Genomic DNA, 25857 nt, shown 5'->3' on the forward strand with positions numbered 1-25857 from the left:
AGACACCATCCGTGGCCTCGCCTTGGCAAGAAGCTAAGCACCAATACTTGCCAACGTGTAGCAAAATGCTCGGTGATCCGGGGCTCATAGAACAAAATTGAACAACTTTTAACAGTAGCCACCTGACCAAGCATACTGAAGTCGCTTGTATGACTCTAAATTAACCAACATTGCACAGCGACAAGATGGCTAGATTGAATTAAACATTGTTTTAAACAACCGCTGTGCACAGGTAATTGATTTAAGATTTGACGCTATGTTCAATTTAAAGGACCAACTAAAATACCGTTAAGCAGGTAATAATATGACACCCGTGAGTGCATATGGTCAAATGCTCGGGAAGAATTTCTGCCGCTTTACATTCTTTCGCTCAAATAGGAGCAGAAAACTACTAGGAACATCCTAGCAGTCAACTTTTCCCTCAGAAGGAGAAAGGCGGGGAACCTTTAGTAATGTCTCGTATTTTAAACGAGTGTAAAGTGGGTCCAGTGTAAGCTCAAATGTCACATCTTTCGTCTTTATTAGGTCTATTAGCATTGTCAGTTTACCACACGCCAGAGCTAGTTAAGGTACTACTTATTTAATTTTTTCTTTTACTGTCATCGCATCTACTCAACAGCTCTTAATAAACTACACCGAGCATATCAATTACGGACAATAGCTTGACGACAAGCAAGATGGCGGTCCTTCAACTTGCTCCAGCTACAAATGCTGTTTCAATCTTCCCCCATTTCACCGCCCGGCAGAGCGAGACTCTTGTCCTCAAAGAGAAAATGTTTTCCTTAACAGGCGACAGTTTCGACATCAAACTTATGAGCGGCCAGCCACTTCTTCGCGTGGAAGGCAAGGCCATGTCTTTCTCTGGCCGAAAATCAGTATACGACATGTCAGGCAACCACCTATTCGACATTGTCAAGGAGCACATGCACTTGCATACCACCTACGCGGCTGTGGATCCCCAGGGCCAGAAGCTCATGGAGGTCAAGAGCGGGTTTGCCCGTAAGTTTGTATCATCATTTATGGGTTAACAGCCGCTCATTGTGTCTACAGTTATTGGTTCCAAGGCCACAGCCACTTTGACTTCGCCGGTTTCAGGCAAGGCCGAGTCGCTTGAAATGAAGGGCAACTGGAAGTCTACCCAGGCCGACATTGTTGATAAAAGCACCGATCAGGTGGTAGCAACAATTAGTCGCAACAAGTACAACTTGCGCGACATGTTCGGCGGTCAACAAACATATGTAGTCACTGTTGCTCCCAACATCGATATGGCTCTCATATGCGCCATGTGTATTTGCTTGGATGAGGTAAACAATGAAGATTAGGAAGATCAATTTCATATGACGAGGCGAAAAGCAATGTTGATCAAGGCAAGAATATGGCTATATTACTATGAATAGTATCGATTTCAGTTCTGTAAAATTTAATGCTCAATGATATTCGTGCTTAGTCCTGTGGGTTGCGATCGGGGGCGGTGCAGCTCGCAAGGGGGGCGGTAATTGGAAACCCCGTGTAATGGAATTTCCTAAAGGAGTAATTTACAGCACACAATAAGCGAATAACATTACTACTGTACTATGCTCTGTGTATAACGCTGATGATGTGCTGTATATTTCCCCTTTAGGAATTCCATTTTACAGGGCTTCTGCCCCTGCAAGCCGTGCACCCGAAATCGGGGCACTTGGAGTCTGACTAACATGCTCCTCTCAGAAGCTTTCCAGGGTAGGTTTTTAAACGGTCTGTACCCGTCTGTTGTCTTGGTAATTGCGATTGAGTGTGAGAGAGAACATGTGAATACGTGTGATGAACACTAGAGACCACAGCTTGAGTCTACCTAGGTAGCTCCCAATCTTGAAGCTACCTTGTCGGACCGTCCAGGATTAACATAAAAGCTACTAGCACTCGATCCAATGCCTTCAGAGCTTGCGGTAAGGAGGCTGGAGGCTCTATCACGGTGAATGTGGCATTTTTAAAAAAGCGGAATACTCTCAGTACAATTTCACATGTTAATGCCGCCCGGGACTTTAGGTTATGCTTAACCTCCTGCACGCCATGGCTGAGCATAATGGAGGCTACGTGTTGGGCCGATGGATCGCTGGGCCTCTGCGTAATTTCTCTTCACTATCCCCGACTTTGACCGTGAGCGGTCGAGTGCGCAAGTCAGATAACCACCACGGATGATATTGTATGAAAAACAACAAAATAGTGGTCTCTAATGTGTTCTAACTGACTTCACAAAACGGATATGCATAGGATTAATAGGTAGACTTGATAACGACGGGTAGCATCCATGACTTGATTATAACGTCGGCCAATAAAAGACAGATGACCTTGTGTCTGCTATTATATGAAAAGAGCGCCAAAACACCCGCAAAAATGGCACGGAGATAACACACCATGCATCCTGGTATGGGAAAAGAGGCCACTGGCAATCATGCTTCTGTAGCTTGCAGGTGTTTTGTATTTGTGCTTGGGCTTGATGACTATCAACTTCCGCAGAAGTGAAGAGGGATTGTCCCTTGATGTTCTCCACCGCCAGGGCGCAGACAGATGTATGTACTGAAGGTGAAATAGTACTACTGCGTATCATCGCAAGTGAGTTTGACTCTATGGGAAAATGAAACTGCATAAAAAGCCCACGCCTCCGGCGGCGGCAGCAAAAGTGAACGTCGACGTGATGGCTTTGTTGAAGACCTGCAACACAAGGGTACGGAGCCCTTGAGGCAAAAAGGCGGGATCGCTCAGATGCGCGGCCTGGCCGGCCTTCGCAATAGCGTCGGCGTGACTAGAATCCAAGCCCGGCACATCCGCCAAGCCCGTGGCAAGCGTTCTTACAAAGATGTTCTGCGCGATGGTAATGCCCAGCACGGCGCCGAACGAGTTGGAGAAGGTGATCAAGGCGTTGGCGATGGCGACATCGCCCGGCCGCTTCTTGAGCTTCTCTGACCGCTGTATCGCGATGTACGGAACCTGCCACGCGACGCCGAGAGCGGCACCTGATAGCAGCTGGAAGCCTACAACCATGCCCAACCCCGAGTCGACGCTCAGCATGTGCAACAGGCTTGCTCCGACTATGAATAGGCCCGAGCCGACCCAGGCGTACGGCCTGTGGTTCGATAATCTGCGGCCGGGGCCCGATGACATGGCTCCGCCGGCCATTACGCCGGCCAAGGCCATGGCTCCGAGGTAGGCGAGGAGGCGGAGGCCGGAAGCCGTGGCACTCATGCCCTGGACTACTTGCAAATAAAACGGCAGGAAGAAGACGTGTGTGAAGAAGCCCGCCGAGAGCCAGCAAATCGTCAGCACGCCACCCAGAACGGTGCGGTCTCGGAGGAGACGGAGCGGGATCACGGCGTTGTCACCAGTGAACCACAACGAGACGAAAAAGGCGGCTGCGAGAACGCCAAAACAGACCAGGCAGCCCCAAACCCGTCCATCTGACCAGGGATACGTTGTCCCGCCCCATTGGAGGGCCAATACCAGACTCACCATGGTCGGAATCAGGATAGCAGTGCCTAGCGGATCCATCTTCTGCATCTTTTCGATAAAAGAGAGGATAGTGGTCGTTGCTACGCTCTGGCTGTCTGGGTGTCGAGGAGGGACCATTACTGTTGCTGTTTTGTCTTGCATGTCTTGGACACCATTGCCCGTACTGTTAACCGTTTGCATTTCCGTTTCCGCGTCCACTTCAGGAGGTGGCGGCTTGGGGATTCGGAACACAAGCACGATGAATATCGCGGCGACGCCGCCAATGGGCAGATTGATCCAGAAGCACCACCTCCACGTCAACTTCGGTGCGTCGGTGAAGGCGCCTCCAAGGAGTGGACCAACCAGCGAAGCTAGTCCGAACATGCTAGACAGAGTGCCGAACAGCGCGGGGGCTTTTTGTGGACTTGCTGTCATTGCGAGCATATTGATGGCGCCCGAGTAGAGCGCCGCTGCCCCGACGCCCGAGACGACACGTCCGGCGATGAGGGCAGTGGAGCTGGGCGCAGCGGCGCAAAGGATGGAGCCAGCTTCAAAGATGAGGAGGCTGCCGAGATAGATCCACTTGACATTGAACTGCGCATATGCTTTCCCGTAGGGCAGTTGGAGCGCCGTCGAAGCGACCAGTGAGGCGCTACGGTACAGCCCAGCGTCTTGGAGCGAGTTGAACTCGGCTGTGATGCGCGGGATGGCCGTTCCTTGTTTCTACGTCAGACCAGACACAAAGATGCGAATCTAGATGATGCTTTTTACATGATGTATTCTGAGTATTCGATTAGGTACATACCGAGAATTGTGTTGTCTACTGCTGCGGCGAACGCTACCAGACATAGACCAAGGGTTAGTGCGCCGACTGCGACGGTTTGATGCACTGATTTGCCTCTCTTCCCGGCGCTTTCATCAGCCTCGGAACCTTTTGCCTTCAGCTTCTTTGCGTCAGTGGCCTTGTCGCTCTCGCCATCGCACTCGGTGCTGCGGATATCTACTATACTACTCGTCGATAACTTCAGGGGCCTGTCTCCCGTCTTCTTCTCCGTCAACATTGCGGCAGACATTACAGCAATCCTGGTTCAAGCATCGGCCTGACTATTCAATGGCTAAGTTACGATTTAAAGTGATGTATCAAAGACAAGTCTTTTGGCTTTTGTTGTTTCTCACTCCCCTGAATTTGAAACTTCGAGTACGTACATGGGTCTATGGACTATGGAGGGGGGTGATTATGTCGGAAGATTTTAAACCATAATCCGCAACCACCATTTGAGAAATCACCCGAAACGTCCTAGTAACTTGTCTTTTGTTCGTTTATTCTCCCCATCCCTCGGCGGTTATCGGAAAATTATTCGTTTGGGGCGCTCGTTGTGTGTCGAGAGGATGGCCAAGGCCGGGCCGAGCTCACATCTCCCGTCTGCGAGCCAAGATCTCGGCCTTTGGATTTCCGATCCTCTGGCTCCGGATGGTAAAGAATCTCATCCCGTCGCCGACACCGGGGCCGTCCTTCAACTTCAAATCGTACTTGGTCACCAGCTCGGCGAGTACCATTTTGATGAACCATCCCGCATAGTGACGGCCACAGCACGCCTGCACACCATAGCCGAAGTTTAACTGATCCGGTCTATTCAGAAGTACTGTCAGTCGGACGATTCCAAAGGATAAGAGGGGAAGAAGATTACAAACCCCGAGTATGAGTAGTTCAGCGTCACCTGCTGAGAGTCGGTCTTGACATCCTGTTTCAACTTGTAAAATCGCAGACAGTCGAACTCTTCAGGATCTGTCCACCTGTTCGGGTCGAGGTTAACGGCGTCTGTCATGTATGAGATTTGGGTACCGGCGGGGAAATGAAGCCCTGTCGAGGTTGTGATAGGTTTCAGAACCTTCCTGGTTAAAGTGACTGCGGTGAAAGGTCGTCAGAGACGGGACGCAATAGCTATCTCAATCAACAAATATAACTCACCGAGTGAGGCGGCGTGCAGTCGTTGAGACTCTTTCATAAAACTGTCCATCTTTGGCACCTGAGAAAGCCAGGATTTGTGGTCTGTCCGATCAACCCCAGCAAGTTCCTGTCTCAAAATTGCCTGGCACTCGGGGTAGAGTGCAATGTCGTAGAGAACTTGCCACAGCTTAGGGTCACGATATCACGTCAGCATGATTGACTTGAGCAGGTCCTCTGGCAAAGGGATTCAGAAAAAGACCTACCGTTTCTGAGGTCGGGTGTATGGCGGTAAAGATGAGCTGGTATTGTAGTGTCATATGAAACATGATGTCTTCTCGTTTGCCGGCTTCTGTCACGGTGAGAAAGTGGTCGATCATGGTCTGCTCCCGCTTCGTTTTCGCTTCACTGCCGTAGGTTCCGAGTCTGACGGCGTCGAACTCGGGTCTCAGCATTTCTGCAAGTCGCCTCTCTTCCTGTCGTAAGTCCTTGTAACCCTTGACGAAACGGTACACGAGCGGTTGTATCCATAGGGGCCAGTTCTGGATGCCTCGGGCCGCCGCCCACACGTAGGCCAAGTACGATACTTGTCCATCGACCCAGGATTGGTTTCGAGAAAGTGACTTGCCCACAAAGGCCCGACCCATGATTTGGGCTGTGAGCTGGCCGGCGGCGTAGCTGACATTGACGGACGTCCATCCCTTCTCGTCGGTGTTGTTGTCTCCGCCACAGCCAAATAGCCGAGCACAGGACGCCGTTGTCTCGTCTATCATGGGTCCGATGAAGCGGGCACCGTTCGACAGGAGCCCCAATTTGGTGCCTTTGAGAAAGGTGTCGTTGTTGACACCGAAGCCGGTTGCCCATGATGAGAAGTACTGCAGGACCATATGGCCGAAGGAAACTACGGTTCTGGGATGCATACAGAGTTCCTGGATGTGACGAGAGGGCAGGAAGACAATAAAGCCATCCGCCGTTGAGACCTTGAACGGCTCATCGGGGTACTTTTCCACGTGTTATCGACGATTACCCTAAAAAGAGCAGCAATACTGCGGCACATACACACCTGTACGAGGCCTTTTCTGAGAGTTGATCCGAGGTTCGGCCCGTCTCTTGGGACCTCGGGACAGTCAAACTTCCAATTCTTCAAAGCCTTCGCGGCATTTATCCGCCTCATCGTCCACCAGCCGAAGATGGCGATACAAGCTACGTAAACCCAGGCGGGGAGTACGTGCAATAGCCGCGCCGGCGATTGAGCTGAGATGGAGGCCCAGGCGTGGTGCAGGGCATCTCCCTGGAAGACGAGTTGCGCAGCATTTTCCATGGCCAGAATGATTTGCCTTTTCTACTATAGAAAGTAAAGAAAATTTTCATGTGCGTGGGATGTGAGAACAGCTAGAAATGTCTGCAGGTTATATATTGCATCATTGGAGAGTGCATCACTAATCGGGGCCTTTAACTTTCGCAACCAAAAAGCTCCGATTCGACCCCCAACATGCAATTTTGAATGAAAGTCAAGTAAACCCTTAAATGTTGAACTTTCCAGAGCGTTATCTCAAGATACGAGGGCCAATGATATCGAATCATTAAATTTGGAACAACTTTTGCTTTCCACCCAGGTATCACTCAATTAGTAATATTCCCAAACGATGTAAACAGACCATTTCTGCAAGGAGAGGTTTCCGCCCCAAAGAACAAGAACTTCCTCCTTACTTTATCCTCTCATGGTATCCACTGTTAGTTAATCAGCCCGTATTTAGCGTATCTACTAACAGCCAAAAACTCTGTACTCATCTTCTCCGGAGCCCCCTTGCGATGGCCTCACAGTCTCCGGCGGGATAATGACGGGAGGAAGAGACAGTAGCTCACGAGCAAGACTTCGACTACGATGTGAAAAGAAAAGATATGTACTTTAGAGTATACAGCTTGAGCCTGCGGTTCTCCACGCCACATACTTCTCAGGAGGCCATGCCCTCGCCACTATGGCATTAAATACAGCAAACTAATAACGAAGCAAACTAAATCACAGAATTCATTAGATCTATCGTCTCCAGACTAAAGGAAGTCATCATACGGTATGGTAACAGTATCTGACTCCGTATTCAAGACAAACTAAGTGTCAATTCGCTATTCGTGCTACGTCCCTTGGGAGCTGTGCCGGAGATGCCAGAAAAGTCCCGCGAGTAAAATCTCTTTCAGGCTCTCTTGCTGGCTTGCTTGTTGAGTTGGTTCCTCGGCCTGTGAGTCGAAATGACTAGCTCAAGGCATTCACAAGAAGGCCGCCGTCGATAACGAGCATGGCGCCGTTCATGTAGGCACCCGCCGCACTTGAGAGCATTAAAACCGGCCCCACAATCTCCTCAGGGCGGCCTGGGCGACCGGCGGTTGATCGTCCCGTCGTCTCCTGAGCTACAGGATGCAGTCCCCAGCCAACCGTGTCTGTGACGGCGGCGACGGGTGGTGCTTGGGTCGCGTCTACTTGCACCCTCGTCATCTCTGAAGGAAATATGCCGGGGCAAACTGTGTTCACTCGGATCTTCATCCTGTGAAAACATGAGTTATTCATCATGACTTTAGGGATTCCAAAGCGGTACCGGCAGGTTGATACGCTGATGACGATAACAGTAGGGAACAGGTAAGATGAATTACTCACGGACGAAGGATTGACGAAAGCAGCAAGGCAAGCTTGCTTTCTACAGAAAAGTCGTTTTAGCAAGTTGAAGTAATTCAAGTTGGGAAGCTGGGACGAAACCAGATGGAAGCGAGCATCAGAAAAAAACATACCGGTAGCTTTTGAGAGACCATAAGCTACTGATGTCACAAACCCCTGGTTTGTCAAGGCAGCGAGAGACGAGATGACCAAGACGTTTGGATCGGCGGCTTTGCGCAGCAACGGAATCAGACATGTCGTCATGAAGTAGACTCCGCTAACATGGACTGCATAATTTATTTAGTATCCTTTATCAACCTTTGATTGCTCACATGAACTTACCGCGGTTGGATTGATCAAAATCTTCACTTTTTTCATCAAATCAGCGCCCATATCATCAATCGCCGAGAACGTATCTGCCACAACTTACTCATCGATACCTCCGAGTAACATTTTCTCCACCTCATCAGCTGTCATCGCGCTAGCAGGTCAGCTGTGGCCCAAAGTAATATTTACATTGAAGGGTCTCCTTCAAAGGAATAAGAAAACTTTCATAACCTGGAACACCTTGAGCTTACCATCGTTCCGGTCTTTGGCATAGAGTTTCCAAAGGGTCATCAACCCCGCGCAATTGACGAGAGTTTCGACCTGAGATGCGGAGAATAGGTCAATCAAAGCAAGGGATTTAAACGCCGGAGATGCAACTTACGCGGGATTCGCGAGCCTTGATCTGCTCGGCTACTTTCTCGCAACCCGCCTTGGTCGCCACGTCTCCTTGAAGCACATGAACATCGCCACCAATCTCGCTGGCAGCATTTTGAAGAACTTCAAGACGTCGGCCGACGATATAGACGCGTGAGCCGTTGAGTGCAAAGCCCTGGGCTATGAGCTTGCCGAGACCCGAGCCACCTCCCGTGACGACGACGACCCTGTTCTTTACCGAGAAGAGATCTCCAATACCGAGCGATACCTGCTGGGAGCAGGAGAGACTCTTTGGTAGGACGTTAGCCTCATTCATGGTGGTTTAGATGTTTGTTAATGTGAGAGGAACACGAGAGAGGGATATTGATAGTGGGGGTCACTCATGGAACTATGTGGTTCTAAGCCCCAGCCGCCGTGTTCCGGGTTTACATATTTAATAGGCCGAAGAGCAATTTTGCCCGTGCGCCGCTCCGGGTTCACACGTTTAATGAACCGAAGAGCAATAATCCATACAATTTCACCGGTGAAGAAGGTGATAAATTACCAATGAATCAGTAACGAACAGTTCATGGCTACTCTGTCCTTCTAAAAGCGTTTGATTGGCAAATGCCGATTAACCGACCGGCCCTGTTACTCGAAGCGGTGGACAGTATCTGAGCTTAACCAAGTATAAGATTAACGCTATAGAATTTTACCCGAGGTAGATTATTTAATAAGTGAAGCGTCTTGGAGTCTCTTTTGGACGCACCAACGGCTTCAACTGTCACCTTACCTCTGTGTTGAAAACATTCCTTTCTTTCAGGCGAGGAAGCGATGGAATCATCTACGCTAACAGAAGTTCCTCTTGAAATTACCCGAGCACCTCTGCATCATCACTTGGACGCCGAAAAGGCGGAGCTGCAAACGGATACAGACCATGGCATCCTTTCAAAGCTGACTCCAACGCAGAAAATCATTGTGGAGTGTTTGGCGGAGAGATGCCCCTTCGTATCGATCTCCAAAAGTCTTCTTGACAGTGACTTGAAACAAATTCTGCAAAACGGCGGCCTAGACAGCCCGGGCATGCTGATTTTCAAGGCAAACTTGGAGGCAAGGCTATCTTTGAAATCTTCAATACCGATCACATCTCTCCTCCGTGCGCAAACTATACGGGAGTTGGAAACCGAGATCATGAAAGTATCAATAGCAAGCAACCGCGATCTATTGCTTCCGTTTACCACCAAAGGAAGCCAAGTACCGCTGTTTCTTTTCCCGCCTGGGGGAGGGGAGCTACACTGCTGGATAGAGCTGGTTCGCCACTTTGACGACCGGCCTCTTTACGGCCTCAGATTGCGCGGTCTGCAACCCGGCGAGTCGGCGTTTGAGAGCATGGATGAGATGGTAAGATGCTTCTTGGAAGAAATACGACAGGTGCAGCCGCGAGGGCCCTACGCGCTGCTGGGCATGTGCTTTGGGGGAAACATCGCGTTCGAAGTGGCCAAGGCGTTGGAAGCCGCAGGAGAGGTCGTGGCTTTTGCTGGCGGCATCGACAATGCGCCGAACATTTTACAAATGAGCTTTGCCACGCTGCGCTTCTTCATTGTCGATCTACTATCGACAAGACGACTGATCACGCCTTCGGAAGCAAGTCTGCTGAAGAAGGAGATGCGCGATCAAGATCCTGCCTTGTTTCCGCGTCTGGTGATGCGCCGGTTCCGCACTCGCCTCCAGTCTGCCGGTGTCACTCTCGAGAGACTTGAATCCTGGCACCGGGTCTTTTGCGGCACCGTTAATATGGCTGAGGGATATGCCCCGCAGGGCAAGATCAACACTTACAGATCCTTCTGGGCCGACCCCCTAGAGGAATGGGGCGTTTCCAAGAAAGAGTGGGAGACACGCGTTAGAGAATGGGGGGCTTTCGCTGATTCATCTTCATTCAATTTCATCGGGGGTAATCACTACACAGCCCTGACGAAGGATCACGTCGAAGAATTCAAGGCGGTGTTGGACTGTCAATTACAGCTCTGTGGAGTGTAGAAGTTATGTATATGCCTTGTGCAAGGGATTCTATCTTGTTGTAGAGTTTGATTAAAAGCCATAAAGTATTTTCTTTTTCCGTTGGATTTTCCGTCATTGCCTTCAGATTCTCTCTCTTGCCACTGCCGCACAGACTCTAGCCAGTATGGTGCCCAACTTATCGTCAAGCTCGTCGTATGCTTCCTTAGCATGTCTTGGTAAATTGTAATACTGGCTAGCTGATTGCGATGTACGACAATAATTATCCATGTACCTCGTAATTCTCGCCCTCAGCTCACGAACACACCTGGCCATTCTCGAGATGGCGCTGATAATGAGTCTGCGCGCCATCACGTCGCAGTCTTCCTCGCCGAGAACAACTCGTCCCAGCACGAAACCATTTCCCTTCATTTCTCCTCCGTTGCCAATGGGCCATCGGTTCAGCAGCTCGTCCATTGACTGTTCAGAGGACTGTCTACGTCTGCGGTTGATTCGGGATCCGTAGGTGCTTTGTGCGGTCTCGAGGAGGCTCAAGACCGTCTCCAACGTTGATTGCGTGGCAATCAAGATGTTCAGGTCGGCGAAGCAGCACTCACAGTCCCGTGTTGTGCGTATGAGATTGGAGAATCGCCAGTCCAACCTGACTATTTCTTCTAGGCCGAGTAATCCGCCATGATGTTCTTGTTCATAGTACGGTAGGTTCAGGTTGCGAATAGTGTCATCGAACTGACACGAACAAGTGGGGGAATTCATTTTTCCGAGTCTCAACATCAAGGCCCCGATAGGCTGGGTGAGGGGCAAATTGGAGTGCCTATGGCGACTTGCGTCGGCTTTTGTATATTACACATCATGAAACTTTCTCCCCGGAAAAAGACTCACGGCACCAGCTGCGGCGCGGTTGCAAGATTCTACTTCTTGCACCTTTGAAGTCATGCGATGACCAACTAAGGCCTCAAGTGCCGTTACTTTGCTCATCTTCCTCGGTTGAGGTATGCTTCAAGCAGGTCCGAACTGTCAACTACGATGCGGAGAAAAAGCTTTGGTGGCGAGAACTCTGTCTGGTCATTCTCTGTCGTGCGTTGCCGGCCAGCACCAAATCTGGTTGTATTGTAATCAATTACTGGTAAACTCTCATATCAGATGCTGCAGGTCTGGGGACATCTAGGTAGCCTCGGCCAATGGAACAACGTCGTCCGATTCTACTCATTACTCGTTCGCTCTGCTGCCGCTGGTGAACCATGGCGCCCGCCCGCAAACTTCAAAAAAAAAGTAGTCCGTGCATAAAGCCAAGACAAAATCTACCGGTTAAAGTGTCTGCTAGCATGAATCTTGTTCGAATGGTTTCGTCCAATGAGTCTGGGTGGGTTAGTTTGCTGGGTATGGTATAATAAGCTGCTGATGTGGTGGGCACCCGAAAGAAAACGAGCGTGGATGTGTCAATATGATGGTAAAATGTGTTCTAGACGTTACATCCTCATTGGATCCCAATTTTATGCATTCCCATTATGTCAGCAGCCGACAATGGTGTGGGAGTCCGGGGTCACGATGTGAGGGGCTCATACTTTCTGGCTAACGTTTGATCTAGAAGCATAGAACTCGGACATTGGCTGGCCAAATGGGCAAAAAAATCAGGATTAGTATCCCAGTCTCACAAAACTGTCCTAAAGAGGACTTCTGCGTCGGCAGGATAATGCAAAAGGTCCACGCTTCTCAGCCAAAGGAGGCAATTGACTCCTCAGGGAGTAAGCATGTCCCAAACCTAAATCGACTTAGGGATGATCACGAATACCGTGGGTGTGGAGGTCCAGGAGACAACCTAACGCTGGCGAATAGACGTTAGTATGGAAAGAAACTACTACTATACAGAGAGTTGCAAATAGACGTTCGTTTGAAAAGACACTACTACTATGCAGAGAGTTGCAAATGGGATCGAGTCCCTTTTCACCATTTCGGTAAAAAGGCTATATCTATCTAGGTTATGTCATGTCTCCAGCTACAAAGTTAGGAAGATATGTGGGACTAGTATCACGATTCGAACTTACTGCACTATCGCTTGGATGTGAATGTCAAGTAAGGGCTGAAGCTACATATATCAGAGCAGGGGGAAGAGATCCTAGGCATGATACCGTAGTATGTCCAGGATCGCCAAGAGACCAGCACTCATTTTCGGCATTCAAGCCTGACTAGTGGAACTCCGATATTGTCGGCACTATGAAACATTCCCCAGGAAACTCCCGAAGACGCGTTTCCGTGTGCGTGATTCTTGGCAAATCCCCTCCATCCCGTGCAGGTCCGAAGTAAGTGACCAAGTTCATGTGCTTTTGTTGTGGCAAATGATAGTGGAGAAGTGCCCGTTTAGCTCCGAGTAAGTTTATTTCCATGCGCGCCCCGCGTTTTCAGAGCTGGGTAGTTCGGTCCAAATAGCGTCCATGGAACGACAACACAATGCATCACCTTATGGTGAAAAGGATAGCGATATGCGGTCTCAGGCCATTGACGAAAGGTCGCCAAGGTTGAGAGCATCTTGTGACTCCTGTACGCGTTCCAAGCTTAGATGCGATCAGAAGAAGCCCTCGTGCGGTCGTTGTAGGGACCGAGATGATATTTGTAACTACAGCCGCATGGGACGCGTCGGACGACCGCGACGCCTGTCAATATCAGCCAAACCGGCTGCTTCGTCTTCTCAATCAGCGGCACACCAACAGGCCATGATACGAAACAAGAAAGCAGCTCGAACACCGACTTTCCGTGAGTTTTATGCGAGTCCCGATGCGGTGGTGGAGCAAGCGTCAGAATCGAGATACGATGAGCCGGAGGCTGAAGAGCAAACTGGAATTCGGTTTGGAGGAGATAATTCCGAACAGCGTTCCACCAGAGACGTCGCGGTGGACTCGTGCGCAGAAAACACAGACAATGGTTGCATCTCTGTGTGTGCAAACTCTTCACCTACTGACCGAAACCTGGTCACACAACGTAACGGGAAAGATGAGCCGTTATGGTTACATCACGCTACTCAAAGCAAATCAGCTACATCATCCGCAAGAAGCACAAATCCGTGTCCAGGAGTTGGCGATGAAGCTTTTAGCCGGGAAACAGATCTAAACACCAGCTCTTTTGATCAAATGTCAGCGTCGAAACCTGCGCCGATAGGGTCCAGTTCGTTCCAAGATACCAGCTCGAACACTATGGACCTTGAGCTCGAAACCTTCATGAATACCGATTTCGACTTTGACGTCAACGTCGACGTGGACATGATGATGCGCCTCGATGCTCCCGCTAAGCAGCAGCTGTCAATATTGCCGCCTACTTCACAAGTCGAGGTGCCACCGAAACCGCCATCATCAATGGTTGGGCAGCTCGAGGACGCCTGGGACCGAGTTATGTCCGGAACCAAGGAGTTGCAAAGCATCATTGGTGCTGTTATCCCAGTACGCAGCGGCTCATCATCTTCCGGAAGCTACTGTCCCTGTCCAAATCTGATAAGCAGACTTCAGCTGTTCGCCTCCCATTCGAGACTGGCGCCACACGCGTGCATTACGAAAGACCGGGCTGCTGATCGCCAATCGCAGAGCCGGCTACCCCTCGACCTACTGGTCTTCCTTGACGAGGTTGTCCATCAGACCATATCGACCGTATTGTCGTGTGGAGTCTGCAGCAGGGAGCCTCGTGTGCGGCTCACGCTGTACCTCCACGTCGACTGGTTAGCCGATGTTTTGAGGGTGACCTTGGAGACGGACCTTTTGAGGTCCTCATCATCCCATAAAGGGCTCGAGGCCGTCAAGGATACACATCCGGGTACTCCGTTTACAAGTGTAGCCAGCTCAGACAAGGACGTAAACCTAGCATCGAAGACTGGCATGAGGAAGCAAGAAGATATTAAGGATGACGGTTTGGAGCGCAGCTGGGAACACGAGACGAATCGTCTAAAGCTTGGGTCTTTCAATTTGGAGCGGGAGCTCTGGCAGATATGCATTCGGGAACTCCTCAAGACGCGGCTAAACCGCCTTTCCCGAACAGTGGAACGGATACGCGGAAGCAAAGATAGAGATGATCATCACGAAGGAGTGGGCTACGTAAGAAGTAGTGTTACCTCTTCGTCATTAGACAGGGTCCTGGTCAGCATGACGGCGGATGTTTATGCAAAGATTGAGTTTTTGTTTGGAATGATGGAGCTCTGGGAGGCCTGAAAATAAGATACCATTGCTTACATGGGTTCGGACGGTTTCCAACTATACCTCAAAATGCCCGATCCCAATGTACTACCCGTAATTCAAGCCCCGAGCAAAGTCGTCTAACGATCTACATCATCGCTAAGACAAGAAAAGAACAAACATTCGTAGTCATTGCCATCTCTGATAGTCTGTAGCTCTGTCAATAATTACAACAATTCCGACTCATCACGAGTCAGGCCAAACCATGGATTCCCTAGCCGACATCGTCCAAGTCTGCCATCTCACACGAGAGGTAGCCGTAGGTACCGAACAGATAGCCCTCTATCGGGGATCCGCAGTATTGGCTAATCTTGCTGGGTACAAGTGACTCTCAACTCCCCATCCAATCTCAACGCTCTCTCTCAGGCCCTTGTCGATCAACTATGCGCCATCCTCCGTCGCCTCGATGATGCCAAAGAAGGTGTAGCAGCAATTGTGCTGGCCGGGTGCTCAGCGGCCCGATCCTTCTCGTCTGGGTTCGACATCGCCGAGTTCGAAGAGCTGCTTCCAACCGACGCCATCGCAAAGCTGAACATGCTGCTTTCCACTGTCGAGGGGCTTTCCGTGCCGGTGATCGCCGCGGTGTCCGGGATCGCCTTTGGCGGCGGCTGCGAGTTGGCCTTGGCGTGCGACGTGATCTATACCACTGCCGATGCGCGCTTCGCCCTCCCCGAGGTCAAGCTGGGTTTGATACCAGCTGCTGGGGGTTTGCGGCTGTTGTCCAAGCTAGTCGGGCCGGGGAGATCGGCAGAGCTGATATTGACGGGGCGGGAATGGACTGGGATAGAGGCGGAGACATGGGGGATCGCGACGAAATGTTTTGATGATCGGGATTCGTGTTTGGCGGTAAGTTTCCCATTTACTTCATTATGGTGGCTTGCGGAGATTGTGATGTGATGGTGTTATCGCTGACGAACTGTCCTGCTTCGGACTGTGAATAGGGGGCAATTCAATGCGCAAAGACAATTGCCGCCAATGACTTTCACGCTGTCAGGGCAGCTAGAAGACTGATGAGGGCTTCGAGAACCGCCGCTACAAGCGACGTTATGCGCATGGAACAAGGAGAATTTGAGGAGCTTCTTGACAGCGAAGGGCACCTTGAACGGCGAACCGCATGGCTGAGTCGGAGGAAAGCAAAGAAGTCAGGCGCGGATAATTCTTGATCTTGTTGTTAGGGCTCACCGGTTGTTGCCTCTTCCTGTGCAGTCGTCGACTGACGGATGTTGGTTTAGGTTTGTGAGCTTGCAGACGGCACACACATTGGTCATTGGGCCTCGGATACATGAAATTGGTCCATGTTAAGCCGCTACAATCAATACATCTTGAGCTACGCGTTACTGTTTGTGTTATCTTGATATATTAAGCAAGTGTTTGGAATATGCCTCACAGGGCTATTAGACGTCCAGTTGTCACGAATGGTTTGACTATTCGCAAAATGACCTTTCATCTTTTACAAAGAAATTAGATTCATCATGAGGTCGTGGCTTTCTACTCTCAGGTACCAGACTATCAAATTGTGCTCCGTTCTAGTCTGTCACAGCCTGCTTACTTCTCAGCTAGAGGAGATGGAATCCAAAAATCGGACTATATAATGGTGTACCCGGGTATTTCTATAAACCGCAAGGTAGTGAACTTTGCTATGTCTTACTAGAAGCACCAATGAAAATTTTCTTTACAAACATTGGGGTAAGTTAATCTAGGTCACTTAGTGAAACATAAGGGGGCCTGTTGGAGGGAGACTTTTCGGGGATATATCTTCGTAAAGAAGCTGTTCTCAGGGCGCCGGAGCCCACGGTCAATGTAAGAAAAAAATCGCAGTTATGTAATTTGCCCGCTGTAGGTGAAATTACTGATAACAAGGTCAAACGACCCTACAGCTCGGACAATGTGCCTTATTTCTGCGGCTAATTTAAGCTGTAATTCATCGCAGAATCAGAGATCGGATAATTCCTACTTCGCGGATCCTGGTAACCAGAACAGGGATTTCACATTACCCCCGAAATAAACCGTAAGGTGTATTGAGCCGGTACAAACACGATAATAGTCACCATCTGAGTTTCCAGTTGACTATGAGAGACACTGTCTAGGTGTAACTGTGTCTGAACCAGCATCTGTACTAAGTACATCAAAGAATAGTCTTTGCAGAAAAGACACCTCTTTTCTTTTTACCTTTGTGCATAACCTTCAGTTGCTGCCCCATCTGTTACCAAAGATGATGTCTTTATCGGCAGTGGACAGTCAGGAAGAGGCTTGTTTTGTTACATCCAACATCGACTCAACCTCGGACAGCGGTCTAGGCACAGAAAGCAGTCATGGGAGATCTCCAATATCTGCCCTCGGGTCGCCATGGCCCGGGGACAGAAATAATGATGAGCCCATCGCCGTTATAGGCATGGCTTGTCGGTTCTCAGGGGCGACTTCGCCGACTAAGTTGTGGGATATGGTCAGCTCAGGCAGAACCGGTCACTCGACAATCCCAGAAAGAAGTTGGTCTTCTGAAGCATGGTATCATCCTTCAAAACATCGTGCTGGCGGCGTAAGTACAAGTCTTTGCGGAAAACAACATAGGCTATTCCACGTCGTACATCCTGTCTTTAAATGCTTTCAGTGTGGGATGACGGGGTTGTAGATGGTGTCATACACACTCGTGCAAGACTGACAGGAGTAGATTTCCGCCACATCGGGTCATTTCCTAGATCAGGTCTCCGGCTTTGACGCTCCGTTCTTCTCCATCACAGCCAACGAAGCCGCAGCCATGGACCCGATGCAACGGCTGGGGCTTGAGATTGCCTACGAAGCGTTCGAGAATGGTAAGTCTATGGCTGTAACTCGAAGTTTTGGAGGAGAGATAGCTAACACTTGCCTTTTCTTGGCATAGCTGGCATTCCCATGCAGAAACTTGCCAAAAGCACCACCGCCGTGTACAGCGGGGTTATGACCAACGACTACCAGATGCTTGCAGAGGCCGACCCGTATCGGCTGGGAGTAAACTCTGCGGCAGGAACCGGTAAATCCATGCTATCGAACCGGATATCGTGGTTCTTTGATTTCAACGGCCCCAGTCTTACTGTCGACACTGCTTGTTCCTCGAGTCTATATGCCGTACATCTGGCCTGTCAATCGATACGGATGGGCGAGTCTGACCAGGTAGGAATTCCTTGTGTTGCTGGCGCAGATGCACACATAGGGCCACGCATGCTAACTGTAGCATGTCATAAGGCACTGGTGACGGGACAGAATCTCATATTGAACCCAACCCTCTATTCTCAGCTCTCAGGCATGCATATGACGAGCCCCGATGGCATCAGCCACTCATTCGACGCGTCAGCAAACGGGTACGGGCGCGGAGAAGGCATCGCGGGTCTGGTGCTAAAACGTCTTTCTTCCGCTCTCGCTGACGGCGACGTGATCCGGGGCGTGATTCGAGCGACAGGCGTCAATTCGGACGGGAAGACGTCCGGAATTACTGTGCCGAGTGAAGATGCCCAGGCCGAGTTAATTCGAAGGGTGTACGAGCGAGCGAGCTTGGATATGGCGCGAACCGCCTACTTTGAAGGTAAAAGATGTACAGCTCCCGGACATTCAAACGGGCTGGCTGACATGTTGAATAGCACATGGTACCGGGACACCCAAAGGAGTAAGTCGGATCGTCTTTTAGTCTTGATTTGTTTTCAGCAGAAGAACACTTCACCCCTATGATACGCAATCAGACTCTCAGACTTACGCTTATGAGGTCAACGGCTAATCGCAACATAGGACCCTATCGAAGTGCGGGCTATACGCGCGACGATTGCTGCTGCTCGAAAACTCCACGATACGGGGCCACTGTACGTAGGCAGCGTGAAGCCCAACATCGGCCACACCGAGGGCTGCGCTGGGTTGGCAGGCCTCATCAAGGCGGTGCTGTGTCTTGAATCCGGCGTGATCCCGCCCATCGCCGGCCTACGTGAGATTAACCCGGAGCTGCTCGAGCCCGGTTCCAATCTGATCTTCCCGACGACCGCCACCGCGTGGCCAAGCACAGGGCTGAGGCGGGCGAGTATCAATTCGTTCGGTTTCGGGGGCGCAAATGCCCACGTCGTTATAGATGATGCGCGGCATCATCTCGAGGAAACCCAAAGCAACGGCCGACACATCACCCGGGCTCTTAACGAAGGCACCATCACTTGTATACAACAGTCTACCAAATCCGCGCTCGACGACAACGAAACGGAAACTCACCAGGCGCTATTTGTACTGTCAGCTTTCGACCGCAAGGGCCTCGGCAGGAATGCCAAAGCCCTCAAAGCCTTCTTGGACGAGCACAGGACAGCCAGCATGACCTCTTTGGCACAAATTTTGGCAGCAAAGAGAACAGCTCACACATTCCGCAGCTTTGTCGTTGCGGGCACTCGGGAGGAGCTGTTATCGAGGCTCTTGACAGGCAGAGACAACCTATCACCACCGGTCGAGCTTCGGTCCTCTCAAAACAGGCGCCTCATTTTCTTGTTTACCGGCCAAGGCGCCCAGAGACCAGGTATGGCGAAAGAACTCCTCGCCAGCTGTCCCGTCTTCCAAGCGAGTATCGAAAGCAGCCAGAAGTACCTGCGACGCTTGGGGTGTGACTGGGACCTTGAAGATGTGATCGTTCACGCGAGCGCCGAGACCCTCAACGACGCAAGGTACTCCCAGCCGGTTTGCACAGCGGTACAAATTGCCTTGGTCCAACTTCTCCGCTACTGGGGCGTCGTTCCGTCGGCGGTCATTGGGCACTCGTCGGGAGAGCTCACCGCGGCGTTCGCGGCTGGGGCCGTCTCTCATCAAGACGCCATGCGCGTGGCATACTACCGCGGCTTTCTGGCTACCAAAGTCTGCTCTCTGGTGGGACGACCTGGCGCGATGCTCGCAGTTGGTATGTCGGAGAAGGACGCCAGTCGGTTTCTCGCAGAGAGCTGCCTGGATCGCGACATCATGATAGCATGCGTCAACAGTCCCAGCAGTGTGACATTGTCAGGCCCATCCACAGCCATTTCTCAAGCCGAGGAGGCCTTCTGCGAAGCCGGACATTTCGCTAGGGCGTTGCGCACCGGAGGGGTCGCATACCACTCTCCTGACATGAAGGTCGTTGGTGACGAGTTCATTCGCTGCCTGGGGCCCTTGCGGTCGTCCCGGAACCGGTGTCTACGAGTACCCATGTACTCATCCGTGACGGAGTCCCGGGTCACGGATGTCGGAACCTTGACCGCAGCTTACTGGCACGAGAACATGACATCACCGGTCAGATTTGCCGGTGCCATGCACAATCTCCTTCTCTCCTTGCGTGATCCGAACACGCACGAGTCTTCGCCGGGCTTGCAACATTGCACCGTGTTAGAGATCGGACCTGCAAAAGCTCTTGCCGGACCGGTTGGCCAGATCATGAGCAAGATGGACGGATCTCAAAGGCCCGAAAGCGTCAGGTATCTCTCGATGCTATCTGCCAAGGAAGACTCACGTCTGTCTACGTTGACCGCTGCCGGGATGCTCTGGTCAATTGGCGTACCCATCGACTTGGACAGAGCAAATGACCTGTGGTGTGTCGACCAGGAGCTTCAGCTATCGGAGCTCCCTCTCCTACCGTCATACGTTTGGAACCACGACAGGTCATATTGGCACGACGCCATGCCGACTCTGATCGGTCTCCGGGGCGATAAAACACCGCGCGTCGATCTTCTAGGCGTGCCCATGTTGCCGCGAAACCCGTTTGAGCCGGCATGGCACAATGTGGTGCGAACTAGCGAGCTTCCCTGGCTTGCCGACCATGTTGTGGACGGGGCGGCGCTGTTCCCTGCGGCGGGGTACCTCGCCATGGCCATCGAGGCCGTCCGGAGTCTCGGCCGAGAGCGGAACCAGGCTTTCCACGGCATCGAACTCTTAGACGTCAACTTCGAGAACAGCCTCGTGGTCAGCAAAGACACGGAAGATGTCAACCAAAAGGGCCAAGGCATTACGTTGACGCTGAAACCAGATGCCCATGATGATTGGGTGTTCGAGTTCGCAGTATACGCGGTTTCAGCCGTCGCTGAACAATGGCGTAGGCTTGCCATGGGCACTGTCGTCGGCATCGTCATCAAGAGGACGGGCGAGGATGAATCTGCGGGTTTCGAGCAGCAAGAGCGGGAGAGACAGTGGCAAGATGAGAAGCGTCCACAGCTCGATGATATCAAAGGGGTGGCAAGAAAGCACGTCGATGTGGAGTCGTTCTATGCCCATCTAGCCAGCATCGGCCTCGAGTACGGCCCTACGTTTCGAGGGCTAAACGCCATACGCTGTGCAACTGACGCCGAGCTCCAAGAGTATGGCAAGGCATTTGGAGAGTGCATCGTGCCCGATTCGCGGTCCGTCATGCCCGAGTCTTACGAGCACGACTATCTCATCCACCCGGCAACTCTGGACAGCCTCTTTCAACTTGTATTTGCAGCTGTACAGTCCGACTCTCGTGGAGAGATGAAAATGGCTGCAGTGCCCGTGTCAGTCCGCCGAGTCTTTGTGGCAAACACGGTGCCGCGTAGGTCGGGTGAGTACCTCGCCGGGACAGCTGTTTCGAAGAGGTTGGTTGATGAGAAATCGGACTCGGGACAAAAGGCTGGTAAGATCTTAGGAGACCTTACGTTCTGTGACGAAAGGTTCGACCGGCCTGCTGTTCTTGTCGAAGACGTTGTTCTACGCCAAATACTTTCCCCCATCATCTCGAACCCTGCCGACGGTGAGAAAGAAGTTGGCAATACTGAGGATTCTTCTTTTTATCGGACCGCTCAGATGGTGTGGAAAGAAGATATTGAGCAGCCATTCAGGAGATGGCGAGACCGGATCCTTCAAGAGTCTTCCTTGAAGGCAAAGGCAACTTTCATTCTCGATCGCTTTTGCCACAAACGGGCGCAGGAGAAGATCTTGTGTCTGGGACTTGATGATTCCTGGAACGTTCTCAATGGCGAGGAAGAAGGTGGTATTATCAAGCTTGAGAATTTCACCTGCTTCAACACTTTTCAGGGCTGGGAGGACAAGCTGAAAACCCAGAGTCAACCAAATCCGGTTTCCAATAAATTCGACCTGGTCTTTCTCAATTCCAGCGCACTCGCCAGAGAGAATCGTGCGAGGCTTACATGTCCATCTAAGTACGACTGGATACTGCCAGCACTTGCGGAAGTGTGCGTTGCTGATTCGTGGTTAACCATTATTGGCGACGATAGTAGCAACGCAGTGGTGGCTGAGCAGCTTTTGGACAGCCCTTTGAAGCTGTCAAGATCCAGCATCATCCTAATATCCGAGTCATCTGTAGACCTGTTGTCGGGTCATGAAAACATCGATCCCACCGGATCATCTCCAAGAGACGGACGAGATTCTGCGGAAGAACCCGGAGACGCAAGACTGCTGCCGGAGCTGTGCCAAGACGGTGTCATCATCATCGGACCAGAAAGTGATGGTAAACCATCGCACCCTTTTGCCGCCTTTCGGCAAGACATTCGCGATACACTCCTGAACAGCTTCTCATATCTTGGAATCAGGTCTTGCTACATGCCAATCGACGAAGCGGTTGCAACTCACGGCAATTTAACAAATAGGCCAATTGTCTCTCTGGTTGAGTTCGGTGCGCCGTTTGTCTATGACTGGTCCAGAAAAGAACTCGAGCAATTCCGCACACTGGTATCCTCGGCGTCATGCATCATTTGGCTGACAACCGCCGGGTTCATGGCACCGTCGTCCGAGAAGATGCTCCAGTACGCGCCGACAGTAGGGCTTCTCCGGACCATCCGAGCCGAGTTTCCGGACCTTGCAATACCCCTTTTGGATTTCTCAACTCATGTGCGACCCGACCACGCGGCGAACATGATTCTAGAAGTTCTTCAAAACAATTTGGTCCATCTTGCGCGAGAGAGCGGGAGCCAGATTGGCTCTATACGCAGGCAGACGATGCCGGAAAGCGAGGTTTCCGAGCTGGATGGGCGTCTGTTCATTCCGAGGGTCTTGGCCCACGCTGAGTCTGACCGGTATATCGCCGGGGAGACATCCACCCGTCAGCCGGTTAATCTCATTCCGGGTGCTCAAGGCAAGATGCAGGATATCGCCGTGTCTGCCCGAGAAAACCCTGAGCTCTGGGTCAGAGCCCGTGATAGCCAAGGCAAGGCGTATTGGGTTTCCCGAGACTGTGAGAAGAGCAACCCGCTGGACAACCGGAAGTCATCTATCAGGCTACAATACGCAGTGACTCACACTGACGATATGGGTGAAACTGATGATAGAAGTCCGTACAAAGCACTCTTGGCCCAACAGACCGTGGGTGTCGTGGAGAGTTTAGCAGGAAGCCGAAACACCGACATATTCGACACCATCGTGGGCCCAGGGGACGTCGTTTTCGGCATCACACACGGTCCCGTACGGCCAATGTTCTTCCAGGATATGGAAAACCTAGTCCGAGTGCCTGACTCCCTCTTGAAGTCATCGGCTGCTGTGGCCTACTGGCTTGCACCGCTATCAACGGCCTTTTGCATTCTCTCCGAGACGGCTGGTATTTCCCCAGGCGACTCTGTGCTTCTCGATGTCGGCAATGACGCGATTCTTCAACAGAGTCTTGTACAAGTCTCCAATTGTCTTGGCGTCCGCAAAGTCTTCATCTGCACAGAAAATCCCTCCTCGGGGTCGGATCCGTCATCCAACGCCTCTGTTGTTCGACTCCCCCGACTCAGTGTCACATCTGCCAACTTGATCCGGCAAGCCACCGGGGGAGTCAGGGTCGTCGTATCCACATTGAAAAACCTCGGGAACGTCCGCCGGTTCCAGGTAGTCTTGGCCGACGACGGTCATGTCGTTGGAGTGAATTCCTCGAGCCAAAATGAGGCTCTGAAAGGCTCGCTTTTCCTGAAAAGGGTCACTCAACTCGTCAATCTGCACGACATGGCGGCCTTGGACTTCAAACTCAACCCTGCTTTCAAAACAGCTCTATCGACAGTGTTACGCTGGATGGAGCTGGAACGTATTGCCCTTGCTGAGCCCCTTCGGCAACTCTCGGCCACGGATCCAGCACTTGCAAGAACCTACACATCCGATACGGCACCGTCAGCGCAAGGTGGAACAAATAGAGTGCTTTTATCAATTGCAGCCTCCGATGTCGCCGTGTTCCATCGGCAAAGTCCGGCATCGACAGCGTATATGACGGGACACGGTACAACTCTGGAACCCAAGGGCACTTATATCATCTCCGGCGGCCTGGGGGCCCTAGGCCTACCGCTGGCAAAGATGCTCTGCGAGCTCGGGGCACGGAGGCTTGTCCTCCTCTCGCGTTCGGGAAAGCCGACGACCGCGGACGCTGTTTCTGCTCTCGAGGAGCTCGCGGCAAAAGGGTGCCGCGCGGAGATCGAGCGGTGCGACATTACTTCAAAGGAAGATGTGGAAATGCTCGCCAAACGACTAAAACGGCGTCGGGGCTTCCGCCTTCGTGGCTTGATCCAATCTGCAATGGTGTTGGCAGACAGTACGTTCTCCAACATGACCATAGACCAATGGAGGGCGGCGACGGGGCCCAAGATCCACGGCAGTTGGAATCTACACAACTTGGCGACGCACCTTCTATCGAGCGACCACGAGACTGGAGACCACGGAGAGATGGATCGCGGGCTCGACTTCTTTATTCTCTTGTCTTCCGTGTCCGGCGTCATTGGTAACAGCGCCCAGGCGAACTACTGTGCCGGCAACACGTTCGAAGACGCGCTGGCGCATTTCCGGCAAGCCAACGGACTTCCGGCCACCAGTCTCAACATCGGGTTGGTGTCGGACTCGAGCCACTTCGGCAAGGGCACCATGGAGAATTACGGCGACGTGGAGAAGTATTTGGCCATGTTTGGACATCTCGCCCCCGTGACGGTCACGACTGAGGAGGTGATGGCAAGCGTGAAAATGGTTCTCACGCGGTCAAAGTCCTGTTCCAGCGGACCGACTCCATCTCATGATGGCCCGGCGCAACTGATTGTGGGAATCTCCAACCGCATCCCGCGTCACGAGGACCTGTTGAACAGGTGGCCGATGGATCGCAAGTTCGATCACCGCGCGGCGTCGGGCGTGGCGCGTGGCCCAGGCAACGGCGCCGGCCGACAAAGCAGTGGAAAAGCCAAGATTGATGAAATGATAGCTTCTGCAAAAGACATTGACCAAGCAAGGCGGTTAGTCGAGGACGTGGTCAAGGAGAAAGTAGGCCAGGCCACGGGCATGGAACCTGAAAGCATCGATGCAGAGAGGAGCTTGTTAGCATACGGTAGTACGTGATGGATTCCCTCCACTCGGTGATTGAATATACTGACGCAAAAGTGCAGTTGACTCCCTCAAGGCGACGGAGGTACGGAACTGGGTAAAGAAGAACTTCAAGAGCGAGCTGTCCGTCTTTGATATCCTATCACCGGCGCCGATCTCGACTTTGTCATTGATAATCTTGACGAGAAGCAAGATGTTTGAAATGTTCCGGGAGTCGAAGGATGCTTCAGTGGACACAGCTTGCTAGTTTTATATGTATATATGATTTGGGCATGGAGTTTAATAATGATGTTTTCGACCTTGTGTCAATTTGAGTATAAATTCTTTTGATTTAGTACCAGATGATCAGAAGTGCCAGTCCCCTAACCAACGGTCTTTTGAACACTTGACGATAATCTTCCAAATAACGATGAGAAGTTTCATGAAACGGCTGTTCGGAATGCACCCAAAGCTGTTTATGTTGGGATCACAGGGGCACCTGTAAAGGGAGGTCAGCTTCTGACGGGAAGCCTGGTGTCTAATCTTGTATCTGATTCTAAGACAAAGCTCCGAAAAGAAATACCGGAAGAAAGGATCGCGGAATCTATACCTGTCAGGTAGGCTGCTCAGCTGCCGGCGACGGAGCCACCTCA

At 51.5% G+C, this 25857-nt stretch overlaps 9 protein-coding genes across 9 annotated transcripts; 5 read left to right on the forward strand and 4 right to left on the reverse strand.

Annotated features, from left to right (window-relative positions):
• Positions 1-677: 677 nt before the first annotated feature.
• CTRU02_214847 (uncharacterized protein) lies at positions 678-1322 on the forward strand (the record flags this gene model as incomplete). Its single annotated transcript, XM_036726639.1, has 2 exons — positions 678-999; positions 1051-1322. The coding sequence occupies 2 exons, from the start codon at positions 678-680 to the stop codon at positions 1320-1322; spliced, it is 594 nt and encodes a 197-aa protein (XP_036581826.1).
• Positions 1323-2604: 1282 nt separating this feature from the next.
• Positions 2605-4526, reverse strand: CTRU02_214848 (MFS transporter; the record flags this gene model as incomplete). Its single annotated transcript, XM_036726638.1, has 2 exons — positions 2605-4181; positions 4271-4526. The coding sequence occupies 2 exons, from the start codon at positions 4524-4526 to the stop codon at positions 2605-2607; spliced, it is 1833 nt and encodes a 610-aa protein (XP_036581825.1).
• A 349-nt stretch (positions 4527-4875) lies between these two features.
• On the reverse strand, positions 4876-6731 carry CTRU02_214849 (Ent-kaurene oxidase 6; the record flags this gene model as incomplete). The annotated part of the gene is made up of 5 exons (XM_036726637.1): positions 4876-5098; positions 5158-5371; positions 5435-5600; positions 5677-6411; positions 6474-6731. The coding sequence occupies 5 exons, from the start codon at positions 6729-6731 to the stop codon at positions 4876-4878; spliced, it is 1596 nt and encodes a 531-aa protein (XP_036581824.1).
• Positions 6732-7661: 930 nt separating this feature from the next.
• On the reverse strand, positions 7662-9075 carry CTRU02_214850 (uncharacterized protein; the record flags this gene model as incomplete). The annotated part of the gene is made up of 5 exons (XM_070206323.1): positions 7662-8344; positions 8400-8425; positions 8488-8527; positions 8636-8705; positions 8767-9075. The coding sequence occupies 5 exons, from the start codon at positions 9073-9075 to the stop codon at positions 7662-7664; spliced, it is 1128 nt and encodes a 375-aa protein (XP_070059966.1).
• Positions 9076-9572: 497 nt separating this feature from the next.
• Positions 9573-10775, forward strand: CTRU02_214851 (peptide synthase protein; the record flags this gene model as incomplete). Its single annotated transcript, XM_036726635.1, has 1 exon — positions 9573-10775. One exon carries the CDS (start codon positions 9573-9575, stop codon positions 10773-10775), a length of 1203 nt encoding a protein of 400 aa, XP_036581822.1.
• A 102-nt stretch (positions 10776-10877) lies between these two features.
• On the reverse strand, positions 10878-11507 carry CTRU02_214852 (uncharacterized protein; the record flags this gene model as incomplete). The annotated part of the gene is made up of 1 exon (XM_036726634.1): positions 10878-11507. One exon carries the CDS (start codon positions 11505-11507, stop codon positions 10878-10880), a length of 630 nt encoding a protein of 209 aa, XP_036581821.1.
• Positions 11508-13939: 2432 nt separating this feature from the next.
• Positions 13940-14941, forward strand: CTRU02_214853 (transcription activator for actt3 protein; the record flags this gene model as incomplete). Its single annotated transcript, XM_036726633.1, has 2 exons — positions 13940-14131; positions 14249-14941. The coding sequence occupies 2 exons, from the start codon at positions 13940-13942 to the stop codon at positions 14939-14941; spliced, it is 885 nt and encodes a 294-aa protein (XP_036581820.1).
• Positions 14942-15170: 229 nt separating this feature from the next.
• On the forward strand, positions 15171-15862 carry CTRU02_214854 (enoyl-hydratase isomerase family protein; the record flags this gene model as incomplete). Its single annotated transcript, XM_036726632.1, has 2 exons — positions 15171-15228; positions 15291-15862. 2 exons carry the CDS (start codon positions 15171-15173, stop codon positions 15860-15862), a joined length of 630 nt encoding a protein of 209 aa, XP_036581819.1.
• Positions 15863-17177: 1315 nt separating this feature from the next.
• On the forward strand, positions 17178-25472 carry CTRU02_214855 (PKSN polyketide synthase for alternapyrone biosynthesis protein; the record flags this gene model as incomplete). The annotated part of the gene is made up of 7 exons (XM_036726631.1): positions 17178-17501; positions 17634-17775; positions 17844-18112; positions 18185-18521; positions 18577-18602; positions 18722-25232; positions 25288-25472. The coding sequence occupies 7 exons, from the start codon at positions 17178-17180 to the stop codon at positions 25470-25472; spliced, it is 7794 nt and encodes a 2597-aa protein (XP_036581818.1).
• Positions 25473-25857: the final 385 nt, after the last annotated feature.

The sequence above is a fragment of the Colletotrichum truncatum genome, assembly GCF_014235925.2.
Source record: "Colletotrichum truncatum strain CMES1059 chromosome Unknown Contig_0012, whole genome shotgun sequence".
Taxonomy (NCBI): domain Eukaryota; kingdom Fungi; phylum Ascomycota; class Sordariomycetes; order Glomerellales; family Glomerellaceae; genus Colletotrichum; species Colletotrichum truncatum.